The 22,161-nt window shown below is 42.0% G+C and overlaps 6 protein-coding genes across 6 annotated transcripts; 1 reads left to right on the top strand and 5 right to left on the bottom strand.

The window, feature by feature from the left end:
- Positions 1-11,386: 11,386 nt before the first annotated feature.
- LOC145708375 (uncharacterized) lies at positions 11,387-12,104 on the bottom strand. The gene is made up of 4 exons (XM_081786035.1): positions 11,875-12,104; positions 11,760-11,833; positions 11,667-11,719; positions 11,387-11,625 (listed from the first exon to the last, which is right to left on the bottom strand). Exons 1-4 carry the CDS (start codon positions 12,057-12,059, stop codon positions 11,521-11,523), a joined length of 417 nt encoding a protein of 138 aa, XP_081642161.1. The 5' UTR covers positions 12,060-12,104; the 3' UTR covers positions 11,387-11,520.
- Positions 12,088-14,598, bottom strand: LOC145708374 (uncharacterized). Its single transcript, XM_081786034.1, has 5 exons — positions 13,460-14,598; positions 13,001-13,378; positions 12,516-12,791; positions 12,386-12,470; positions 12,088-12,346 (listed from the first exon to the last, which is right to left on the bottom strand). The coding sequence occupies exons 1-5, from the start codon at positions 14,290-14,292 to the stop codon at positions 12,218-12,220; spliced, it is 1,701 nt and encodes a 566-aa protein (XP_081642160.1). The 5' UTR covers positions 14,293-14,598; the 3' UTR covers positions 12,088-12,217.
- Positions 14,599-14,635: 37 nt separating this feature from the next.
- On the bottom strand, positions 14,636-18,467 carry LOC145710506 (ATP-dependent DNA helicase Q5-like). Its single transcript, XM_081788267.1, is given in 10 exon segments — positions 14,636-15,033; positions 15,085-15,458; positions 15,506-15,569; positions 15,612-15,880; positions 15,940-16,139; positions 16,183-16,392; positions 16,459-17,006; positions 17,009-17,726; positions 17,769-18,086; positions 18,122-18,467. Coding segments are annotated over 10 exon segments (3,222 nt in total). The 5' UTR covers positions 18,466-18,467; the 3' UTR covers positions 14,636-14,856.
- A 36-nt stretch (positions 18,468-18,503) lies between these two features.
- LOC145708599 (cytochrome c oxidase copper chaperone-like) lies at positions 18,504-18,822 on the bottom strand. The gene is made up of 2 exons (XM_081786286.1): positions 18,696-18,822; positions 18,504-18,648 (listed from the first exon to the last, which is right to left on the bottom strand). Exons 1-2 carry the CDS (start codon positions 18,793-18,795, stop codon positions 18,572-18,574), a joined length of 177 nt encoding a protein of 58 aa, XP_081642412.1. The 5' UTR covers positions 18,796-18,822; the 3' UTR covers positions 18,504-18,571.
- A 778-nt stretch (positions 18,823-19,600) lies between these two features.
- On the bottom strand, positions 19,601-20,959 carry LOC145708598 (uncharacterized). Its single transcript, XM_081786285.1, has 3 exons — positions 20,679-20,959; positions 20,217-20,637; positions 19,601-20,115 (listed from the first exon to the last, which is right to left on the bottom strand). The coding sequence occupies exons 1-3, from the start codon at positions 20,943-20,945 to the stop codon at positions 19,616-19,618; spliced, it is 1,188 nt and encodes a 395-aa protein (XP_081642411.1). The 5' UTR covers positions 20,946-20,959; the 3' UTR covers positions 19,601-19,615.
- A 62-nt stretch (positions 20,960-21,021) lies between these two features.
- LOC145710502 (uncharacterized) lies at positions 21,022-22,156 on the top strand. Its single transcript, XM_081788265.1, has 5 exons — positions 21,022-21,212; positions 21,254-21,352; positions 21,436-21,660; positions 21,698-21,858; positions 21,958-22,156. Exons 1-5 carry the CDS (start codon positions 21,152-21,154, stop codon positions 22,117-22,119), a joined length of 708 nt encoding a protein of 235 aa, XP_081644391.1. The 5' UTR covers positions 21,022-21,151; the 3' UTR covers positions 22,120-22,156.
- The last annotated feature ends 5 nt before the right edge of the window (positions 22,157-22,161 follow it).

Below are 22,161 nucleotides of genomic sequence, written 5' to 3'. Positions count from 1 at the left end.
GAAAAAATGATCTCAGGCTTTATTACGAGCTAACTTGACGAAGAAGAGAGTTCTGCGCAGCTCGTTTTGAAGGGGCACTGAAAAAAAGAGGTAAGATGTTTTTAATTAGCGTAGTTTTTATTAAGCGTTTTCTCAGGTAATAATTTGCGGCGCTAGAATTTCGGGTCATCAGTCGGAATGCGCTCTCAATTATCAGCAATCGGCTTTCTCCGCCTTTCAAATGAATTTACATTTTCACAGTTGCAGTGTCACATTCCGCTAATTGTGGCACTCGAGGAGTAGCGCCGAGATCAACCCCGCCACATCGATAATGGCCAACTTGCAATTCGAATAATTGCCACTTGAAGAGGGGCGGCGTCTTCTTTGCTCCACAATTCGCAAACTTCGATTTTCCAAATACAATTCTACTCATGCATGTCAAACTTGACCCGCCCTGCAATTACAGCGAAATAAACAATTACAGCTCGAATATCTAATCGAAACTCATCTTCAAAAAACACAGAAGGCGTTTTTATACATCTCTGCTGAGAGCTAAGATGTGTTCCTCCCTAAATAAAACGTAGATAACGGAAAAAGCAAGACAAATCGACTCTGGCCGTCGATTACAGCGCTGCGCGAAATAAATTGACTCTTGGGATTGATATTTTATACGAGCAGCTCTTCCTGATGCAGATTCAGATTTCGACCGCAGCGGGGCCGACTCCAACTTTATATCGAGTTCCCGTCCTTCTAAGCAGCAGTTATAAAATATCCCAAAAGGACAGATTTCTATCTCAAGCAGATTTCTTCTCCTTTTTTTTCTAGGATTAGGTGATAAAAAGGAGCAAAGGTTAAATTTTTCCAAAGCAACTAGAGCCGGGGCTAAGTGTTTTTCTTTGATTTTGAGCTGCACCAAACGCGACTCGATTCTAGAGCAAATCTTTCCGTCCAAGGAAAAGTGAGAACACGAGCTGTTTGAAGTGTGTATAAATTGTAATTGTGGCAAGGGTTTTGGCCTTTTTGTATCACAGAGATCTTGTCTGGCTAACTAGCGCGTTTGCATTCTTCGCCGGTTTGAAATTATTGGATAAGGTAAATGCATTTGTGGCCTCTCACGCTAATTGTTCCTCTATCGAAGCCAATTTGTAACTCGGATGGAAAACCGTTATCGAATGTCAACAGAAGGGCGAACCAATTTAATTTACTACTATCTTTAAAAAGTACTATTCAAGAGCAATAATTTCAATCAGCATTTGATGAAGATGGTTTAGTTGAGCGAATCGCGTCGTTTAGAAGTGTGAGGTGCAGATTAATCGGGTGATAGATCCGACCGCTACGATTTGAATTCGAGGTTGAATTTGGCACCAGCGGCGGCTTCTATTGCACCATCAATGGAGTCATTATGAGCTGCTCCGCCATTATCGGAACGCCGCCAAGTCCAACTCATCAGCCGCGTTTTCTTACGATTGTTATTATTATTATCTTTTCATCATTCTACGAAGGTCACCACCAATACTTTAATCAGTAGGAGTTTTTCCTAAAGGGCGCGCTGTCGCACAAAACAAAAGAACCAAACTTTAAATATCAAGCATTTCTTCAGGAACACACCTGTTGCACCACGACAGTTCTTTGCTTTCCAATATCAAAAGTATGAGATTAAAAACGGGCTGTTTGGCGTGTGTCTCCTTATTCGGAAATCGTTGCTCTGCCAAAATATTTATATGCATTCTGGCGCGGTCGAATATGATCTATCTTGTTACGGCTGGCTATTTATTTGCGATAAGCATCATCGAGATGAATTTGCCTTCCAAATCCCCTTACGAAAATGCAAAAATCATTTTTATCATTATTTGACATGAGCTACTTATTCAAGACGCCCGCGTTGACTATTCAAAAGCCAATTTCCAGAAAGCCACTTCCGTCAATTCCAATTTTGGCAGGCGCGAAAACATCAACTAGCTTTTTTTCATAAAAATATAAAGAAAAACCTTTTTTTTTCAAAATTTATTAGAAAAGTCAAAAGTTTTAGAAGCTTTAGAAGTTTCGAATTGTTATTCGCTCTGAGGGAAAGCTTTGCGGTATATCGGCATTAATATTTGTTGATTTATTCTCACACTTCGCATCCGGAAACAGGAACACCGGTCATCATATTTATATAAACGTATACAACGCGGTTATATATATAAATCGCTTTCCACCACAAATGTCTATCTGAATCGGAAGGGGCGCTCTTTTTCATCAGGAAGCGTTGTCACCTTCATTCGAAACTTGTTTCCCTTCTAAAAGAACCGTCCGTCCAAAGTTCAATAAAAAACGATGTGAAAGTGGGCTAGAATTTAATATAGAGGTGCTTTCTGTGGAAGCCTTTGGAAGACCAAAATCTTGCGAAGTTGTTTGAGGAGGTTAAAGGCAGAGATATGGCTTTGTCGTTAAAGTATCCCCGCGAAGAAGGTGTAATTTGTACTTGTGTGTGCCCGGCCGGTCGACAATAATCCTTTATTATTTGAGAAAATAACGCGCAGCTTCAAGAATAAAAATTAAATTTGAAAATTGCCACGCTGCCGCGCAAGAATGTGTATTCAAAATTCAAACATCATTTTGATAATTGCCTTTTCGCACAATTCGCAATTTTGACGAGAACAAAGAGAAAATGTATAATTTCGGCGAAAAATATAGCTCTTGGGTATTTTTTGATTACTTTCTTCGTGGAATCTTAGAAGACTTAAGCATCGAAAACAAATTTGCAGAGATAGAAGGGGTTCCCACTTTAACCGGCAAATACCTTTTAGAGGTCTTTGTTAACAGATGATATATTCCTTGGAAGGGGCGATTTTTCAACGGTTTTTTTTTTAATTTTGTTACGTACAGTCAAGTCTGGGGCCAGAAAATCCATTAAGGGTGTCAACAACGATCGGTACCTCCAAGAGGTGTTGATAGGACCCCCTTTTTACTAAAGAAAATATAGGTATAAAAAAGTTAAATGCTGCGCTTTGGAATTCATAGTTTTTGAAAGTATGGAAAGCGAAAGAGCAATCTGTGAGAGTTCTCGTTTTGAAAATGATTGTCTGGTCGGAATGTGCCCTTGTTGAAGATTACTTGATTGCGGCAATGAAAATAGTTTGGCAGCGCGAATTCCAATGCCTGATAGAGTGTATAATTTCGTTCGTTTGTTTAAAGCTCGGGGATATTTTATCTCCACAATGCCTAATGAGCCCGTAACGACTCCGGGTCCTCATGTCGACATTTTTCGCCCGTCGGAATCGCCAATTACCGACTGAGCCACACTCTCCCATCACGCCTCAACGTATCATTTTTTACGTATGTTTCTTGCCTTCGAAGACGCTTGATCACTCCGATTTCTAGCTCCAAAGAAGGGGTTGATCCTTATTAAGAGCGTTCTGAATGTGTGCTCAGTGGAAGAAGCAAGTGTCGAGTACGAGCGACATTTCGCGAAATGCAGCGCGTTTGAAAGTCGAAATTCTTGAGAACTTATCGCGGAAATAACTAAAAATTAAAGAGTGGAATATTGAGTGCGCGAGATGCTTTGAAAATATCTCAGATAAACCTCATCCGAATCCACTCGCAGTCGTGCATTTCGCCACCCCGGCGAACAGATCTGTTAGATATTATATCTACACAGATAGAACGAATATTGATCGAGTACTTCTTCTTAAAAATCTTCTTCGTTAAATGTCTGAAACCGCGATTTAGATCGTTTTAAAGCTTCATTACGCTGCCAAGGATATTTAGAATCATCGTATCAGTTCATGCGGGCTCGTTTAGGAACTCTGAGGTCGCCAGGGCTCATTGTCTTTACGATATCGTGTCATGGTGGAATAATGTAATTAGCTCCTTTGCTAATTAGCCAGCAAATTTCCCTAATTAAAAATTTCAAATTAAAATGTGTGAAAAATTAATTAAAATGCAGCCCCCGCAAGACATTGCGAAACGAAACGAGACAACGATTTCGAAGTTGCCAGACGAAGAGGGGAGCCCTTTTGACACCTTTTCTAAGGGCTCTAAATTATCAAAGAATTTGGTAACGATTAAATGAACGCCATTTTCTCGGATTCCGGTTTTCAATTTTCTTGTAGTAACAAGTCAATAAGGAGAGGACTGATTGTGTTCGTTCTGAGAGATATTGGAATCTCATTTGGCTTTGGTTTTGTCGCGCGGTTGGTATTTAGCTGCGTGTGGCCGAATAAAGGGGTCAGCCGCTCTCCACAGTTGCCATTTGAATATAAATTCGATTTGAAATCTTTCTTGCGCCGCAACCGCGACCTTAAACATCAAATAATAGAACATCAATTCTTCTCACAAATGGAATACAATAACACAACAGGGACACAGACCGAGCAAAAATAGCGAGAATAATTCAAGTACTTTCAAAGCAAAGGTTAAAACGAGCAGAAATACATCAAACAAATTGCACCAAACAAGACTCTCAGGCGATTTTTATCAGTTCCTCCCAAAAATAAGGACTGTTAAAATGATCCGATTCAGAATCAGATATTTTCATGCTAAATTTGTTTGACAAGGCGTATTAAAAAGTGTTTCCGGGCGGGGTGAAGAAATTAGAGATGTATGCTCAATCTGATAAGTTGCGATTGTTTGGCCCTAGAAGAAGTGAAGCGGTGATTTTCGTTGTTTAGTGTTTATTTTGCTATTTGGCGTGAGTACCCGACTACGGGGCCCTTATCGGCCTTTTATCGTAGATTAGTTGAAGAAGCTGGAGAAAAAGGTTGAACGGGGCCTCTCAGCTGCGAATCTCGAGAATTGCAATTTACAAATATGCCAAAAGGGGGATAAAGATAATGCAACGCCTGGAATAAGTCTTTATACAAGTTAAGGTATGTCGTTATTCGCAACGCAATTTAGTGATAAGACGCAATTAGAAGGAACATTTTTTTATTTTGAATACAGTCGCATTATCAAACGAAAGCAGACGATTGCCAATGAATCAGTGCAGTTGAAATTTATTGCACAAGACCTTTTTCTTTTTGAAAATCACAATGCTTTGGATGGGATTAGAATATTTTTTGGCTAGATGCGTAGAAGTGGCCTAGGCTTGTTCCTGACAGGAGGCGGCTAATGAGGAGCTTAAAATTCATTTTGCCTCTGTTTGATGATAACACTAATTGGCCGGGTGCTTCCCCTTTGTGGAAAATATTTGCACACGACTGAAAGTGGCGTTATCGGACTCAACAGGTTAAAATTTATTTCAACCTGGCAGCCGTCTGTGACATTCCACCGCCAGCTAATGACCCAACGATCTTCCGCAGCGCCATACACAAAACAAAACATAACATTTTACAAAAGAAGAAGAGACTGGATCAACTTTCATACAGTACCAAAAAAATATAAGCCAAAGAAAAAAAATTAAGAAGAATTTTTCTAAATGCAAGAAGAAGGTTGCAAGAAATTAGTAGAAAGTGAAAACGGTAGATGTCGGAAATGTCCACTTAGGCGTTAGTGTTCGGTACAAGGTCAGTCTTACATCTATTTTATTGGTTTAGCTTGGTGGCGTTTGATAGGGCAGCTGGCTGCCTCTAGAATCGGAAACAGGTGGAAACTTTCGCCAGCTTTGATCCTCGGCGCGGCGATTACGGCACCTGTCCTCGCCCAGCTGCTGCTTCTTTCCAGCGCCACAACAAAAGCCTTCTGATATTTTCCGTCAGAACAAATTATCCAAGCGCCATAAATGTTAGCGCTACAAGAGCTAACCAAATTCAACAGGTGCAAACTGAACCTGGGAAACAGATAAAGGGCAATTTCGCGAAGCAAAAAAATATCCGACCGCAGCGCGCTCACGTGAGCCCAAATCAACTTACTTTCTTATTCTCACAGAACGATTAGCCACCCATCCACTCTCATACTTTGGAAACGAAAGGGGCCAGTCTGCTAAAGAAAGCAGCGGCCAGCATCTTTGCTCTTGCTTGTTGGAGGTAAGCGTAGCCGGGACTTAGCTTAATTATCCGTGGCTATTTGCGTTTGATTGAGCTAATCCGTCAATTTGATACTTCTCCGGTTAACCGTGCGTTTGCTGTCGGTAAATCTAATTCAGAAGAGAATTAAGGTCGAATTTTATCAATCCGCGATTACTAAAGCGGCGATGATTTACTAACTCGCGCCCGAACCCTCTAAGCCAGCGCTAAGCAGGTCCGGTTTCGCGCCACCAGTTCCGCCAGCTCTTTCAACCCCAAATCATTAAGCCGCTGCGGATTCAGAAGAATCTCCCCTACAATAACAGATATCAGATTTATTCTTTCATCACGCTTTGTGAAACAACTCAATGTGGCTTTTAACAACTAGAAAATACATTCTAGTCGTGCTTTTTTACATTGAAAATTAATTTAAAGAATGAGAATATTAATATCATTTATAGGAAACAACCGTAGCAGGAGAAAAGTTTCAGCCAGCGTGCCAAAGCGGATTGAATCGGTTTTGTTTATTTCCTGTTTGTGATTTTGGAATTATCAATTTTGAATCGGGCCAAACAGAACGAATCGAATTGAGACTATCAAACACTTTAGCTTCTAAAAGTGGAGCTGCTGGAGGAAAAGCGGAAATGCGCCGCAGAGTTGCTTCAAGTGAATTTGCATTTTCGAGCAAAACACTCCCAAACTCTTTGCTGCAGCTGTCTTCTAATTTTTTTGTCAATTATGAAAATCATTCTCGTTTCTCACGTGACCAGTGCCTCCGAAATCGTACTTGTCCTATTTCCTCCTTGATCGGATTTGAATCTTGGCCCGTTTGCACAAGCTAGTCAAGCTCTCGACTCTCCTGTTGCTTTTTTGAGAGAGTTTCGGGGTGGAGGAGCCGCATGGGCTCCAAGTGCAAAAATTAATAAAATGTACTTTTGAACTAATTTACATTTGCATCCAATCCTACGGTAGAATCGAACTGCCATGTTCAGATCCTCCCCAACGCCAGGGTTATATGACTATAGTTGGCGCCGGGCATGACCTGAACTCACCAGCGTTGAGTTCAATCCAGCCTCCAACTCGCCACCTTGCTGTTATGGTGTTTCGGTAATTTTTTTTTGGATTGCAGCTTTTTCGGCAGAAATAACTAATTTTAGCCTAGCTCTACGAGCTCAGCTGTTTTAAGCCGCTTGCGGCTTTTATCTTCATTTTAGCCGACTTAAAGCCGCGATTTTTTCTCACAGATTTTTTAGAAAAGGCTTTTTTCATGAGGATAAAAACTGATCTTTTGATGAAAAAGAAGAACCTCTTTTTGAAAGAAACTGAAGTAGAGCGAGGAAAGTGTTGGCAGTGCATTTTGAATGGCTATTTCCTGGCGCACACCATTTGAAATGGTCCTTTTCAATCAGAATGCGCATTTTACCAAGTGGTGGTGGAGCAAAGGTAGCTATTTGGGCTGATCGGCGTTCGATAGTGTCCCAGCAAGCCGCAAATCGCCCTAAATTGCAAATCCACTTTTATTCCAAAGTATTTCCAGATTTCCGCCCCAGAACTGCCAATTACGGCTCCACCAAACGCACAATAAGACATAATCGCGCACGCCATCACAATTTGCCGAAAGTGACTCGATCTAAAATTCTGGACATTATTAAGTCTCTTGTTCAAAAAAAAGCCGCGTGCGGCTCTACAAGGCAGTTGAAACAACCATCAAAAGTACACAGTAAAAATGAGAAATCGTTAATTTATGGCTGTTTCTTTCATTGTCTCTTTTTGGACTCTTGTTTCTGAAAATCAAAATGCATTGAAGTCGGCGCTGCTATTCACGGAGCTAATCACTGCTTAGTTCTTTTGGAAAATATTAATCTCATTTTACCACTTCGAGCTAATTGCTTTCGATTCTCCCAACAAAGCGCGAAATTGTTTTTTTATGCATTTCGGGCAGCACGAACAAGTGCCGCCCTAGAATAGAACAAAACGTATCCACCACCGCAATTAAACCATTTAGACTACAATTCAACACCAGTTCTCAGCGCTTCTTCTTCCAGTAAACTTCCCAAAACCTTCAATTTCGGAGATTGAAACAACGAATTTCAGAATGCGAACGAACAGTTGCAGGTCGCTAATTGTGCGCTACGTAAAAATGATACCTCGTGATTATATTTCTTGGGAGATGAATTTGCAGGGCGATGCGTCAAAGTTGGTATCGGTATGCGCCGGCGGTGCTCGAAATCGGCACTTTGAAATTATTATTTGAATTGTCAATCATTGTAGAAATTCACACCTGTTGAAAGTATCACTTTCGAGAAAACCGCCGAACCTGTGAATCTGTCAAATCCGTGAAGGAAGAGCCAAAAGAATTCGAGCAAGCGCTTTTTCAGAAAAACATCGAATCTCTGCTGAAAAAGACCTACGATTCTACAGAAGTCATCATCGGCAAATAAATATGACCGGTCTTAAATGATGAGATACAAACGAGGCTGATGCAGAAATGCTGTGAGAAAAGAAAAGTTTGGCGTACAACGAGCTTGTGGTAAATAGCGCAGATAAGTGACCATTCCCAATTCAGGTATTTATTTGATCCCATAAAGTTTGCTCTTAGTATGCAAGAACTCGCACATTCCGACGAATTTCGCTGATTTAGGAACGCTTCCGAAATAACCGCCAGATTCATCAACTTTGTTGAATGCCCACTTTTCTCATCTTTCAAGCGCTCCGTAGATTTTTGCAAACAAGAACTCCTCAGAATCTGTTGTTTAGAAATCGGAGTCTCATAGACATAATAGAAACGAATAAAAAAGTGCTTTGCTATTTCTTTTGTAAGCCTTAGTTCCTGAGTCAAGTGGTTTGGAGAGTGGGGTAGGTGGATTGTGTAAATTCCTCATTTGCGGGCGCTATAATGTCGTCTTTGATGGTACTTTTTATGTTGAAGTGTATTGCGTTTCCGGTTGCGCTCGTTGGCGTTTCAAGTGAGGAACTCGGAAATACGCCCGGCCTCGTTAGTGCTTTTTTCGAATTTTGAGAAATGATGTTTACGCCGCACTCGACGTATACAAAGGTTAATTATCCAACTAATTCGCAGCGGTTAAAATGCAATAAGCACAGGCATGCCTACCTCCCGTCACAAGAATCTTCCCGCCACACATTATCATTATTGAAGCTTTTAAACATTCTGCACCGCCTTTTCTATTTACAATATTTGCAATTTATATTTCTCACTGGATCCGGGAACGAAGAGTCACAGCTCAACGCTTGTGCCTAAAGCCAAGAGTCTTTTTGCTGGTTTTCAGAGTGGTTTGAGTGTGGAGGGGCCGCTTGGACCCCAGTTACAAAAATTAAAACTTATAAAAAGGTTCTATCTCTCAAGTCTAGCACTCAACATTCGCACATTTCGGTAGAGTAAATGACGAATATTGGACTGCCATGTTCAGATCCTCCCCGACACCGGGAGTATGTGGTTATAGTTGGCGTCGGGCATGACCTGATCTCGCTAGTGTAACGGAGGAGTCAGACTGCAACTCGGGACCCTGCTCTTATGGTTTTTCCATGTTCGTCACTGTACGAGCTGAATTGTTAATTATTGCGATAATGAAGTTTAATTATTTAGTCTCGTGATTTTTAGTTGCATTTGGCTGTTTTTCAGCATTATTATTAAGCGAAACATCATCTAGGATTTTATCATTTAATTTTTTCAACCAGCTTGATTTTGCATATGATTTTAATGGCATAATTTTCGCATTTTTGACGCAACGGAAGAAAATTTTAAAATAGTTGTATGTGCAGCTCGGAAAAATTTAATATGGTTACTGCAAGTGCAGATGATCATGTCAGGAACAACAATTGAATTTACTACGCCCGATATTTGAATTTTAAATCGAGGCACGGCAGACGTAATTCTAATCTAATCACTGCACAAAAGGTTATCGCCACAGACAGCTGCCCAAGTTTCAAACATTCATCCACTCTGTACCAAAAGACGTAATGTTCTTAGCAGATGAGTTGGATTAACCCCGCAGCACAGGTTGACCAATTTCTAAGTTGAATTAATGATTTTTTGCAGTTGACTTTTTACGTCGAGTTTTCATTGAAAGGCCGGTTATTTCGCGCTTACGGGTTAATTTTGGGCTTAATGATAGTAGGAAAATATAGCGATATATGATGGGCGATATATTTCGCGGCGGGACTAAATGATCGGTTGGATGCTGCGCCGAAATGGGCAATAACGAGGGCTATTTGGTGATAGTAATGAGAGCGCGATTTCGGTGGGAACGGGCAGGCGCGAGTAGAATTGGTACGAGCTTGGGCGCGTTAGAAGATCTGCGCCGGATTGAAGAGGCTTGATTCGAACAAATTCGCAAAGCCGCGAATTGAGACATTTTTAGCTATTTTAATCGGCAATCAGCCCCTTGGCTCATCAGCAGTACACCCGAAGTTGTAACTCGCTCTGGCACGTTGATGGAAGTAAGCCACGCGAGTTAGTAAGCAAGTCAGGTTTCACCGATCCAAATCGTGCCATATTATATTACATATTGTATTATTTGGCCTGACACATATTATTTCGCCTTACTCTTTTTAATCCGAGTGGCATTAAACGGAGAAGAATCCGATTATGGAATGTGATGCCGAACGATATAGCCAAGAAGATTCCAAACCAGCGGCAGAATAAGCTAAATAAGCCGGCCAAGAGTATACTTTCTCGAAAACCCGCTTCCAAATATTGCAATATGCGCCAAAGTCCACACCCTGACCATAACTGACCCTCTCAAACATAGCTGAGTCTGAAAATATCCGCATTCGTCTTTGTCAGCATCGAATTTTCTCCATTTGAAATCGGATGTAGCGGAATCCAAATTTTTGAAAGTCACTCGCTTCATCAGTCTTCAGTCAAGAACGGCAAGAAGATCAGTTAAATTCTCGTCGTTGATTTCATTTTTGATATCGAAGCAATGCTCTGATTCCGATGTACTGCTGATGCGAGTTCGTTTCCGGTGGCGAAGGAGTTGTCGGGTTGGTGTTGGTCCGTACCGCAGATTCTTCGCTCTGGCCGCACTTCCCCGGAATTAGTATCGTCGAGTAGCGGATTACGATAAATTGATCTCCGTCACGGCGGCCCTGTCACCAAAGCCAAAAGCGCATTTCCATTTCGACAAATGTGTCGGGAGATACCTCCACGAGCCACCATAATCAAATCGAAAAGCAGAAAAGCCGTTTTACCGCACAAAAATTCAATATGTATTGAATCCGGCACACCTACGGAGAATATACCCTTGCGGTCAGTATTCTCTCTCTCTGCCCCAATATCCACTCAACGTTATAATCTGGTAAATTCACTTCGTACTGAAATCATTATGAAGCGATTCATTATTTGTATAATACAATTCTTATTTTCTCAAAAAAAGCCAGATAAATACCTGCGTCCGAATGAAATCAACGAGGAAGGTTGCAGATAAAATTTTTAAAGGGAACCTTCAGAATGACTTGCTTGGATGGAATTAAAGTTTATTGAGTAGGAAAGGAGAGATGGACGTAAAGATCAGTTTTGGACAGGAGAATTAATTAAAGCAGTCGTTGAACAACCGGAAAGTGGAATGTAAAAATTTGAGTGAAGAAACTATTATGATTAGTGGATTTCGGCAGTTTGCGTGCTTGTAAAGCTGTTCTCCAAGGTTTCAGTGTGCTCGCAGTCGTCAAGACTTGGCATGGGCATCTTCGAGTTGCCAAGCGCCTTGACAAGTTATTTAAAAAATAGTTTCTCCGTTTTAGTACCTTTCGACGGAGCTGGTCTCTTTCACTTGCTTTGCTTCCCTTTTCGTTCGCAGCTGAACATATGCATTTTCTGCTTCAAAATAACATTCTTACCAATTGGTGTTCGATTGACTTCTTGCAACGGCGATCGTGGGTCACAGAGAATGTCACTATTCTTCTCTTCTGTTCTAATACAGAAAATAAATACTCGCTAGGAATCGATAGTTACTTCAAGGGTGTTCTGCTGACATTGTGAGATGGCGAGCGCGGATCGAAGGCATCAGCATCAGCCTTTGACATGACTGGCGTCTTTGAGCCTGTCTCAGGCTTTGGAAGAGCATTTGTATCTTCGCTCTTAGACAGCTGCTCTTTGTACCTTCCAGACGGAAAGACTGAGGTGAAGTAGTTACCCATGTCTAAACTGTCTATTTTTCATTCAAAGTAGCTGTTGCTGAAAGTAAAATTCCCCGTGTTGAACTTTCAGAAATAGAAGCTGGGAATGCATGATAAAAGTGAAGTTACATGTGAAAGAATCGAATGAAAAGAGTAAAAACAACAACGAGAATAAGGAGCTAGAGCTCGGCAGAGTCGAATGAAATCTTCCAAAAGTGGCAAGAGCCATCGGATTGAGTGGAAATGGCGCAGTCAATGTCGGTGCTAATGTCACATCCGACCACTTTTTCTCCGCAATCAATTGTAACCTAAAACTTGAATAAAGTGAAAGTGGCTTCCTTTCATACCAAATTTTGGAACTTCTGAAGGTTGTGAAGTGAAATGTGCTGGTCCATAGAACCTGCGATGAGCCATTGTCCTTGCATGGCAATACTGAAAAGAAAAATGTTTAATACCTGTAAAGAATTTATAGTCTACCTTCTGACGGCTTTATTGTGAGCTTTTTGTTGGTAAAGAGGCAGTTCAGTATTTCGCATGTCCCAGAAGGCAACAGTTCCATTTTCAGAGCCAGTAGCGAGAAAGTTCGGTTCACCAGTATTTGAGGATAGCGATTGAACAGCCAAGTCACCAAGGGAAAGAGTTTCTGTATTTTTCTGCCGAGTGTCCCACGAAACAACAGTCGGCCCAGATGTCAGGTAGAGAAGGTGGCGGCTAGGCGCAGTGATATCGGTAATAACACCTGCGTTGCTTGGCCTAGATTAAATATTATGAAATCATCTCTCAAACAGTAACTGGGTCAACGGAGATTTTTTGCTGAGAAACTGTTTCACAGAGAAGTATAAAGAGGCGACTTGGCTAAGAACTAAAACTTTCAAAATGAGTCTTTTTTAACTTCTGCTAGTTCCCTGGAAGCTTCTTCAGCAAGAGATTATAATGAATTAAATGCATTTTCGTACACTTACAAAACATATGATAGCACTTGCTCTGCAGCTACATCTGTCAAATAGACACGGCCACTTCCTGCTCCTCCAGAGGCAAGAATTGCGTTTTGTCCAGCGTCAGGCAAAAATTGAACAGCACGCACCGTTCCATCGTGATTCGTCATTTCTGTCTGCATTTTCAATCCTTCAGAAGCATTTGAGAAGATCTTCACCGCTTTATCATTTGACCCAGTGGCGAGGTAGTGACCATTGGGCGACATTGCCAGGCAGTAAATAGACGCTTCGTGAACTTTATGGAGCTCTTCGATCATTGGTAGCGAATCTTGTCCTGCGCTTGGTGGAAGAAACCGCCGTAGAGCTTTTGAATTAGAACCAACGTAGAATGTATCATCGATTTCAGTAAAGCAGGGATTTTATATGCTTCGAAGAAATTAAGTCTTATATTTCAAGCAAAAAAACAAACTCAATCAAAACCCTTATCTAAAAATACAGCAACGGAGCGGTTGTCGATCTTGAAATGATGCAACTTTCTCCATCGCAACATCTTCCCAATTGAAAATATTTGGACTTTCTTCACTATCCATCGATGACTGAGGTGACTCGAAGTTATCGCCGATCGGTTTAATTTCAATATCAGCAGGTGGAATAACTTCTTCGCGACTGTTGAAAAGATGCGCATAAGGGCTATCGTCGACCGTATTGACTTGTAGGGATTTGAGGACGCTCGGGCTTTCGCTTGCCATGCTTTGTTCAAGGTTAAGCAGATCGTTTTTCGCTTCATTCTTTCCGTTGAAATCAAGAGAGTTCACTTCTTTGCCGGTTGGTGTTGGATAATAGTATTCATCAACTGGTTCACTCGTCAGCCGGTTCACTCGTGTAGTCATGGCAGGCGTTTTGATGTCGGCAAGATCGCGACCGTCTAGCGTTGCAGTAGAAACAAGTGGCGTCGCTGGCTCCTCATCGCTGTCGTCTTTTATTGTTGCTTCGGAAAGCATCTTTACAAGAGATTCCTTACGCTTTGCGCTTTTGTTGATCATTTCTCGCACGCGGTCACGATCCTGCAAGTGCGATTGATAGTCCAGTGACGCATCCGGCTTTGGCAGAGCATTCCCAACTTCTTGAATCGGCACTGATTCTTCCTCTTCATTTTCTTGATGCTCTATTTCTGTGCTCATCTCCACCTCTTCTATGTTTTCAGACTTGTCTGAAAAAAGACTGGCGCCATTTTCTTCTGCTGCTAGTCGTCTGCAAAGGCACTCAACTAGGGGCTCCAACGCTCTGCTTTTGTGGTGAATTTTCGACGTTTTCAGCATCAGCTCATAAATCAAGCCGCTCTGGATCAGGCAGAGAGTCGGGTTCTCATAATTCTCCTGATCAGTAAGCAGAAACGGAGCTAGGATCTCGACGACCTCTTTGTCTTCATTTTCAACTCTGAGCGAATCGCATTTGCCAAAACTTCTGGCAAATTATGAAACTCGATTGCCCGCTCAGCTACTTTGTACAAGCACTTCCAGTACTCGCCACCGTACGTCACGCATTTCTCAAGACAATCGACTATTTGACTGGACTTTTTCATCCCATTGTAGCCATATTTTCTCGGATTCCAATACTCCAACATTCTATTACAGACATCATTCAGTAAGAGTCCGACTTGGGTACAACTTTAGGTAACTGTATTGGGATTTATAAGAAAAAAACAGTGAAAAAGAAGGAATGCAGCATCTTTTGAACTGATTATTTATATTTAGATATATTAACGTTATTTCCGTAAAAGTAGTCAGGACTGATTTTCGAAAATGGATAAGTGTTCATTTATAGGCAAAAGTGCCAAAACCAGATCAAAAAATACCAAATTCAAAAAGTGAAACTGAGGCAGATTAAGACATTAGTTTGGGCTGTCGAAGGGTTACAATATCCTCGTAGTTAAACTTCTCCAAATCGTCGGAAGATTGAACTTTTGGACGACATTCAAAGAAGAAATTTTTGGCTGCCCTCTTGATGGCCATTTTGGCAGTATTTTTCGTATTCGGGACTTTGCTTGTTTTCGCGTCCACCTAACATAGAGTATAATAATCCACTGTCATCACATATTCAAAGAATAGTACCTTGACGAGGCTTTCGGTGACTCTTTTGGCAAGTTCTTTGAAGTGCGATTTTTCCTCAAATTTACCAGCGTTGAAATATGGGCTAAGGAGTTTGAGAACTAGCTGACGACAGGATTTGGTGTCGTTTGGAATGTAGTCTTCTGGAGACGCAGGCGCTCGCGGGGGTTTCATCGCAGAAGGCTCCATGGCAACTTTGCCGACGACCCGTTTCTTTTTCATGTCCGGGGAAACTCCGGATTCATCGGTTTCTCGCGTTCTTTTCTTTGGTCCTTCTGGACTAGGCAGATTTAAAGCATCGAGCCGCTTGAGTCGCTCAAGACGGCTCTTCGATCCATCATATTTCGTCGAACTGCGAATTCCTTTGACAGTTTTTCCTAATAGTCCTCAATATATCTATCTGTGAAACTTTGCTTCAACTTACGGGCTCCCAGAACCGGAATCGCTGGAACGACGAAGACATGGTTTTCCTTGCTTGATTCAGTTTCCTAGATATTTTTAAGCTTGATGTTGGCCGTTATGCTATTTACATTTTCAACTGTCTGCTCATCAATACTTAAAGGCACAGGAAGTGTTTCAGGCTTTTCAGGTTCGGGCGTTTCTTTATCAGGTTCTGGCGCTTCTGTCGGCAGAGGCTCTACTTTCGGTTCCACTTTTGGCTCCGGAGATCGAGGTCTGGGTTTCAGATATTTTGACAGCAGGCTTTGCTCAGCAGAGTTAAGTTTGACTGGCTTCGATTTCTTCAGCTCTTTCAGCTTTGACATAGTGGATTTGGGCTTGACTTTCGCGAAGACTTTCGGTCGCACTCAAAACAAGCAGAAAGTCAAACGAAAGAGAGAGTGCGAGCCTTGACTAAAGGAGCTGCTTTTGATGTAGAAGGTTGATCTTTAATGTCTTCTTTGGATGATTCGTCGTCCGAGGAGGAAATAAGGTTCGCGGCACTCTGGAACATGCCTGACGCTACAGGGCAAGCTTTTGCTTTGACCTCTTTCTTCTGTTCAAGTCGGAATGCCTCGGCTAATTCAAAGTTCTCTGTGGTCAGCATTATTTCCTTTCGTCTAAATTGTTTTTAAGAAGCATATATTCTAGAAACCTTCTTACTTGTTCACAATCGCGGCCTTGTAAGATATCTTCGAACGGGCACTGTCGAAAATGAACTTTTCCAAGTTACTTGCCGCCACTCGTACTTCGATATCACAAAGCGCCGCCTTCTCGGGAGTTTCTATGTAAAAGTTCACGTGGTTTGTTTCCAGACATTCTTTGAGGGTATCGTAACAGGCAGATCGCACTCGCCAGCCGAGACCGTTAACTCTGATTTGCGGATTTAAAAATCGGTTTATTAATTCTAATAATAAAAAATGTCTTTTAGATCCGAACCTTTGGTTCGCTGGGTCAATGAGTGGAGTATCATCTGGAAAGCCAACATAAAGCAACGCCTTTTCATCCTCCTTCGCCTTTTTCTGCTCCGGGATTGACAGTTTTGCTTGAGCTGCGCGTCGCTTTTTGAACTCGTTGAGAATGAGGGAAGTCGTTCCGGTCCCGTTTTCCACCTCGTCTTTGAAAGCTTCTGAAGGCTCGTCAGGTCGTTCGAAGCCATACCCTCCACGCCGACCCCCGTAAATGTCCGGGTTATATTCTGCAAAGGCATCATTGTCGTCCTCCTCGCTGATCTTCGTGTAGGTCTTGCAGCTGCCAACTTTGCCCATGCAGTCGAGTTCCCGGGCTACTTGTGTCTTATTTGTACATCCATCGCAGTTTGTTTTGCAGATGTCCGTGTTTTCGCCGAAGAACTTAGCCATTGTCTTATGACGACAATCTGTTCCCTCACAGTACTTTGTGACTGATTCGAACTGTCTTAGCTGGATCATGATTTTCTTTTGTTCTGTTCGGCGTTTCCCGCGTCTTTCTTCTTCCAGAAAAGCGGTTTCTTCATGATAAATATGAGCGAGCGTTGTTCCTCACGTGAGTAGTACAATCGACATTTTGAGGGCTTGTTGTCTCGCCCTGCTCGACCGGACTCTTGAAGATATCCAGCAAGCGACTTCGGAAGGGACCAGTGAGCGACAAAACGCACGTTCTCTTTATCAACACCCATACCAAAAGAGATAGTGGCGCAAATGACGGGAACGCGACCCTCGGTCCAGTCTTCTTGCACTCTGGTCCTTGTTTCTGGCTTCAATCCGGCATGGTAGGGCTCTGATTCAACGCCGAGACGAGTCAGAGACACGGCGATTTCTTCACAGTCGTCCCTTCGGAAGCAATAGACTATACCCGCGCCTTCATAGCTTCCGTTTGGCTGAAGCTTGCCAATACACTCTTTTGCGAAATTAGCCAAGTGGCGATGTGGATTTGGGAGGATATCCTTCATCTTCACATCGTAATAAAGGTTCTCGCGCGTGATGCCCGTGCGGAAAACAGCGCAGTTCTTCATCTTCAAAATTCGAATAACGTCTTCTTCGACCTTTTTGGTAGCAGTGGCAGTGCAAGCGACGAAACGAGCGTTTGGGACGAGCTCACGAAGAAGGCCGAGCTTGAGATAGTCTGGTCGGAAATCGTGACCCCACTGGGACACGCAGTGCGCCTCATCTATTGCCACTAAGTGGATTAAACAGCGAGCATTCATCCACCGTGCAAGCTTGATGAAGCTAAATAACAGTTAAAGAAAGACGAGGATCAAAATAAACTACCGTTGTGTTTGGACTTGTTCGGGGGTGACGTAGAGAATACGAGTTTTAGGAGCACCAGAGTACAAATCATCCATAATAGCCTTGCGCTCCTCTGTAGAGAGTTTGGAGTTGATGGATTCGGCTCTGATGTCCTTTGCGAGAAGGGACTGAAGCTGATCTTGAATCAGAGCGATCAAGGGCGATATGACGATGGAAATACCAGGGTAAAGCATGGCCGGCAGTTGATAAATCAGAGACTTTCCACCGCCGGTAGGGAGAAGTACGAAGGCGTCCCTGATTTGTGATTTTGCAAAATTACAATAATCGAATAAGAACTCTCTATTTCTACCACATTCCTATCACCTAGACACAACTCTTTCACCGCATTTTCTTGAATAGACGACCTAAAGCCCGGATGCCCGAAGTGCTCTTTTAGGGCTACGTAAATGTCTTCTTCTTTTATATTTGTCGCTTTCGACGGCATTGGGGGCGGTGGTTCATCTCCTTGCGTGTTTGCCTTTGATTTCTTCGTTGTTTTTGCTGCTTTTGATTTTGTGGGCTGCGATTTGGTCGTTTTCACCTGAACTTTCTTTTTCTTTTGAGGTTTTTGTTCTTCGCATTCATCTGGGCTGTCGTCGAATGGATTTGGTGGATCTTCCCAAGGAAGAAGATTTTCTTCCCCATCCGCGACATAGTCTTCGTCTTCAAAGTCCGACATCAATTTCTAGTAATAAAACGCTCAGATTCAACTTCATTCAGATATTTATTTCAGTCATAGTAAAACTAGCACTGCTAGAGATAAATTAACATTCAGAAGGAGACAGTTAAACTTTGAAACCAAGATCTCTCAAACACTTCTGATGGGCTTCAATCAGTTCCTTGCAGTCTTCAGCACCGTTTTCTAGAGATAAATTAAAGATTATGCCCCTCACAGTTAAAAAATCTTACCGGAAGCCATGAAACATTCATCTCGGGGCTTTCTAGTCTCTGGACACGCACAGCATGGCTTCAAACCTTTCGGTGGACTTTTTGGCTTTTCACTATCCATTCTAAAGAAATTTCGAATGTTCTTTTGTCCAAATTGGAATGGATGAGCTCAGTCATTGTTGAGGTAATACTCTCGAATCTTCGATGAGATCTCATTGGCAGTTGAAATTCTAATTACAAGGGGATGCAGAAGTTCTGTTAATTTCTGTAATGTGCTCGTTCTTGAAAGTTTAATGATTTCTTGGGTTGGCACTTCGCAAATCTTCGAAGCGATGTCGAATGAAATCACTCCGTTATCGACCAGCGCTTTATGTCCAGCTGGAAGGACGGATGTGTCGTTTTCTAGTTTACCGATGAAGACCACTTTCTTCGTGAAGTCGTAGGGAGAAAACAAAACTCCTTGCATCCTTTATGGGCTTGATGAATGAATCGAAAGTCAACTTGGCTTTCTTCCTTGATTTTTGCGTTCGAAAGCCTTTCCTGAACACCATCAACATGCACCAAACATCGAATAGGGCTGAATGTGCTTTTCCTTCGTACATATTCCAACCTGGAATAAACTCTTCACCAAGCACAGTCAACTTTAATTTTTGCTTTGGCATTGTTCGCTTCAGCGGAATCATCGTATCTGAGAACCCATATATCGAGTTCTTGAAGCGCTCTGCCAAGCCTGCTCGCGCCATTTGACGGATGAGAATCGGATGATCGTAACCTGTTCCGAAATGAGCCACGAGAACGACTTTCTTTGAGAAACCCTCGAGCCATTCGCAAAGCTTGCCCATCGCTTTGTTCGCGGATTGGACGTGTTTGTGAACTTTCCCTCTGACTGAAATGGAATTCATCTGTTTTTTAATATAAATTTCTTTTCACTTAGCATCACTTTAGAAATCCTTTCCTTTGAGTCCTGTCTTTCCCTCCCTTTTTATCCCGTTTACTTTTGAGGCCCCTGCACTGAATTTTCTATCAGGAACCATGAGCTCATAGAATACATTTGGCCCTCGATGGTTTTGATTGTAAACACTCGGACATTCAAACTTGTTGAGCTCTTGAGCCCAGCAAGCGATCTCACAGATAGAACAGTCTCTCGCCCTCCCAGTAGTTTCAGTATCGTAATAAATGACTGTATAGTTCAGATCTTCACCGCGACGTATCGTCTTCGTAAAATTTGCAGAGTTCTTCTTTTCGGCTGCCTTCTGTTTCTTCAAAAAGGAAGTCTCGTACGATTGTTCATGGGTGATCGTATAGCAATATACAGGAAATCCAGTCATACGTGATTTGTAGTAAGCAACAATTCGAAGCAAATTCATATCCGTATCGAAAATAACGATATGCTTTGGGAGAAGATCGCCAAGAAATGTGATGATGTCCAGTAGCCGGCTTTCTAAAATGATTTCAGTTTCTGTACGAAAGCAATCAATAAAGACACCGAGTAAATTTGTCTTCGTTGATCTCAGTAGCTATATTCAAATATGACTCAATTACCATTATGTTTGATTAACACTACATTTGAATGTGTATTTTTCAGCAGCATCTTGACCTTATCATACGAGCGAGTAAACCGGAATAGAATAACGATCGGCTTGTCATCAAACAAGACTTCCTTCAAAAGCTCATTGATTTTTCCAATCTTCTCTTCCAAATTAGTCGTGAAGTAGAGTTTTACTGGAAGGGGCGTTTCACTCGCTGGAGCAAGCACATCATAGGTCTCCTCACCCTCAATCTCGCGCTTCGCGATATTAAAGTTGTGCACTTTCAGACGGCCTAGATTATTTCCAATGTCGGGCATCAAATGTTCCATTTCTAGTGTCTCGACTCGATGAAACTTGCCATTGAGTTTTGGCGACCAGTAGCCGATTCCAAGCACGAGATTACAACCAGGCTCTAATTTCTGCGAGTCGTAGGTCTAACTATTCGTGAAGAAGGTCTTTAGGATTAAGGCCCCACCTCCATCCTCAGGCAAATTTGAGCTTTGTACACTTTGAGCTGGAAAAGGGCGAAGGTTTTCTGAACCTTTCCTTTGCACATTTTGATTTGCTGCTGGTCGTTTTCATCCAAACCGAAAAGCTGCAACCCCTCCTTGAATTGCAGAAGAGCTTCCACCACAGCGACTAGCGTAGTCTTGCAAGAAACATGAACAAGTGTAAGCTCTTCCGGCTTCGACCAAATACCGGCGATCAACTCGAGAAGATGATCTTTCGTGACGTCGTCCATTCTATTAGCATTCCAATCTGAATTTTTATAATTCGTAAAGATTTAAATTTGGCCACATTCCAGGGAACCCCTTTCACATCCGCATTTCGCCACGATCGTAAAACGCAAATATAATAGGCAGTAAATACAATCATGCTACAGCATCACGAGAGGGTCAAACAGCCTCAGCTGAGTTCCACGACAAAAAGAAATTCAGACGAATCAACATGACAAAGGCACTCAGCAGAGAACAAAAAAATATTTCAAACATGCGGATAACAGTAATCGGTAGGGACGAGAGCAACGAATTATTGGGAACGACTTTCTAGGTCCCAAATTGAGCGGAAAGAGCCATTTACTCTCTCTTTTGGATGCAGAACCCGAAGAGAATTTTGTCGAAGAATGTCCAGTCTTCATCACTTCTACAGGAAGGGTTCTTAAGTAGTGAAGGCAAAGTGTTATCGACGCCTATGAGCGAAAGCCTATCGAAAATAAATGAACCATTACGAAGATGTAAAGAGCAAGAAAGGGATTCACAAATTTGCCATCACGGAAGTGTCATCAAAATTTCACAAGATCAAGAATTATGAAGTGAGGGAGGACGCGCTCAAGTATCTCTACGACTTGTCAGACTGTTTCCTTATTTTATGGTCAAATCAACACGGCTATTTGGAGGCAGTCGATGATATTTTCGAGCACCTTCGAGAGTACTGTCCACTTGTCAAAATTTTCTTCGGTAAATCAAAAAATCGAAATGTTTCCCCTAGTTCTAGTTTATAACAAAAATACCTCGATAAAGAAAGTGAAGGCTACATCCTCAACTCTAACAAATACGAAGTATCTAAAAGAATGTTGCAAGCGATATCGAGTCACATTTTTAAAAAAGACAAATTTGAAGAAGAGCAAGAAAAATAAAATTGAAAAAATGCTTCTGGCAAGGGTTGCTGAGCAAATTTTAAATTCAATAAGAGTACTTAATAAGTTTTGAGCATATCATTCACACGCAAACCAGTGCTGCCGACCCACAAAAAAGAAAATGATCCCTAAGAACCTTGAGGACTTATACGAAGACTCTGAATTTGATTTTGCCGTGCGAGATTTCTACGAAACTGAAACAAACGACTTGGATGAGTCGTCTTTCCTCGACAGCTCGCTCGATACTTCACTGGATACAACGCTTGGCTCCACTTTTTGAACTCGTGCTGTAAATAAAAAATGTCTGACTGTATAAATTGCA

This window comes from Oikopleura dioica, chromosome XSR, assembly GCF_907165135.1.
Source record: "Oikopleura dioica chromosome XSR, OKI2018_I68_1.0, whole genome shotgun sequence".
Classification (NCBI taxonomy): Eukaryota; Metazoa; Chordata; class Appendicularia; order Copelata; family Oikopleuridae; genus Oikopleura; species Oikopleura dioica.
This window is presented reverse-complemented; position numbering and strand designations above follow the sequence as displayed.

What these genes read in the sequence shown, in the direction of transcription:
- LOC145708375 (XM_081786035.1), bottom strand. Translation starts at nt 12,059, where the DNA reads ATGGGTAACTACTTCACCTCAGTCTTTCCGTCTGGAAGGTACAAAGAG. An exon ending in GTCAGCAGAACACCCTTGAA is followed by an intron (nt 11,834 to 11,874) that starts GTAACTATCGAT and finishes TTTCTGTATTAG; the next exon opens with AACAGAAGAGAAGAATAGTG. An exon ending in AGTCAATCGAACACCAATTG is followed by an intron (nt 11,720 to 11,759) that starts GTAAGAATGTTA and finishes GCATATGTTCAG; the next exon opens with CTGCGAACGAAAAGGGAAGC.
- LOC145710502 (XM_081788265.1), top strand. Translation starts at nt 21,152, where the DNA reads ATGACAAAGGCACTCAGCAGAGAACAAAAAAATATTTCAAACATGCGG. An exon ending in CATGCGGATAACAGTAATCG is followed by an intron (nt 21,213 to 21,253) that starts GTAGGGACGAGA and finishes ACGACTTTCTAG; the next exon opens with GTCCCAAATTGAGCGGAAAG. An exon ending in AAATTGAAAAAATGCTTCTG is followed by an intron (nt 21,859 to 21,957) that starts GCAAGGGTTGCT and finishes CCCACAAAAAAG; the next exon opens with AAAATGATCCCTAAGAACCT.
- LOC145708599 (XM_081786286.1), bottom strand. Translation starts at nt 18,795, where the DNA reads ATGGATAGTGAAAAGCCAAAAAGTCCACCGAAAGGTTTGAAGCCATGC. An exon ending in TGAATGTTTCATGGCTTCCG is followed by an intron (nt 18,649 to 18,695) that starts GTAAGATTTTTT and finishes ATTTATCTCTAG; the next exon opens with AAAACGGTGCTGAAGACTGC.
- LOC145708598 (XM_081786285.1), bottom strand. Translation starts at nt 20,945, where the DNA reads ATGGACGACGTCACGAAAGATCATCTTCTCGAGTTGATCGCCGGTATT. An exon ending in AAATTTGCCTGAGGATGGAG is followed by an intron (nt 20,638 to 20,678) that starts GTGGGGCCTTAA and finishes ACGAATAGTTAG; the next exon opens with ACCTACGACTCGCAGAAATT. An exon ending in AGTGTTAATCAAACATAATG is followed by an intron (nt 20,116 to 20,216) that starts GTAATTGAGTCA and finishes AAATCATTTTAG; the next exon opens with AAAGCCGGCTACTGGACATC.
- LOC145708374 (XM_081786034.1), bottom strand. Translation starts at nt 14,292, where the DNA reads ATGCTGAAAACGTCGAAAATTCACCACAAAAGCAGAGCGTTGGAGCCC. An exon ending in CTCCGTTGCTGTATTTTTAG is followed by an intron (nt 13,379 to 13,459) that starts ATAAGGGTTTTG and finishes TCCCTGCTTTAC; the next exon opens with TGAAATCGATGATACATTCT. An exon ending in CACAATAAAGCCGTCAGAAG is followed by an intron (nt 12,471 to 12,515) that starts GTAGACTATAAA and finishes TTTTCTTTTCAG; the next exon opens with TATTGCCATGCAAGGACAAT.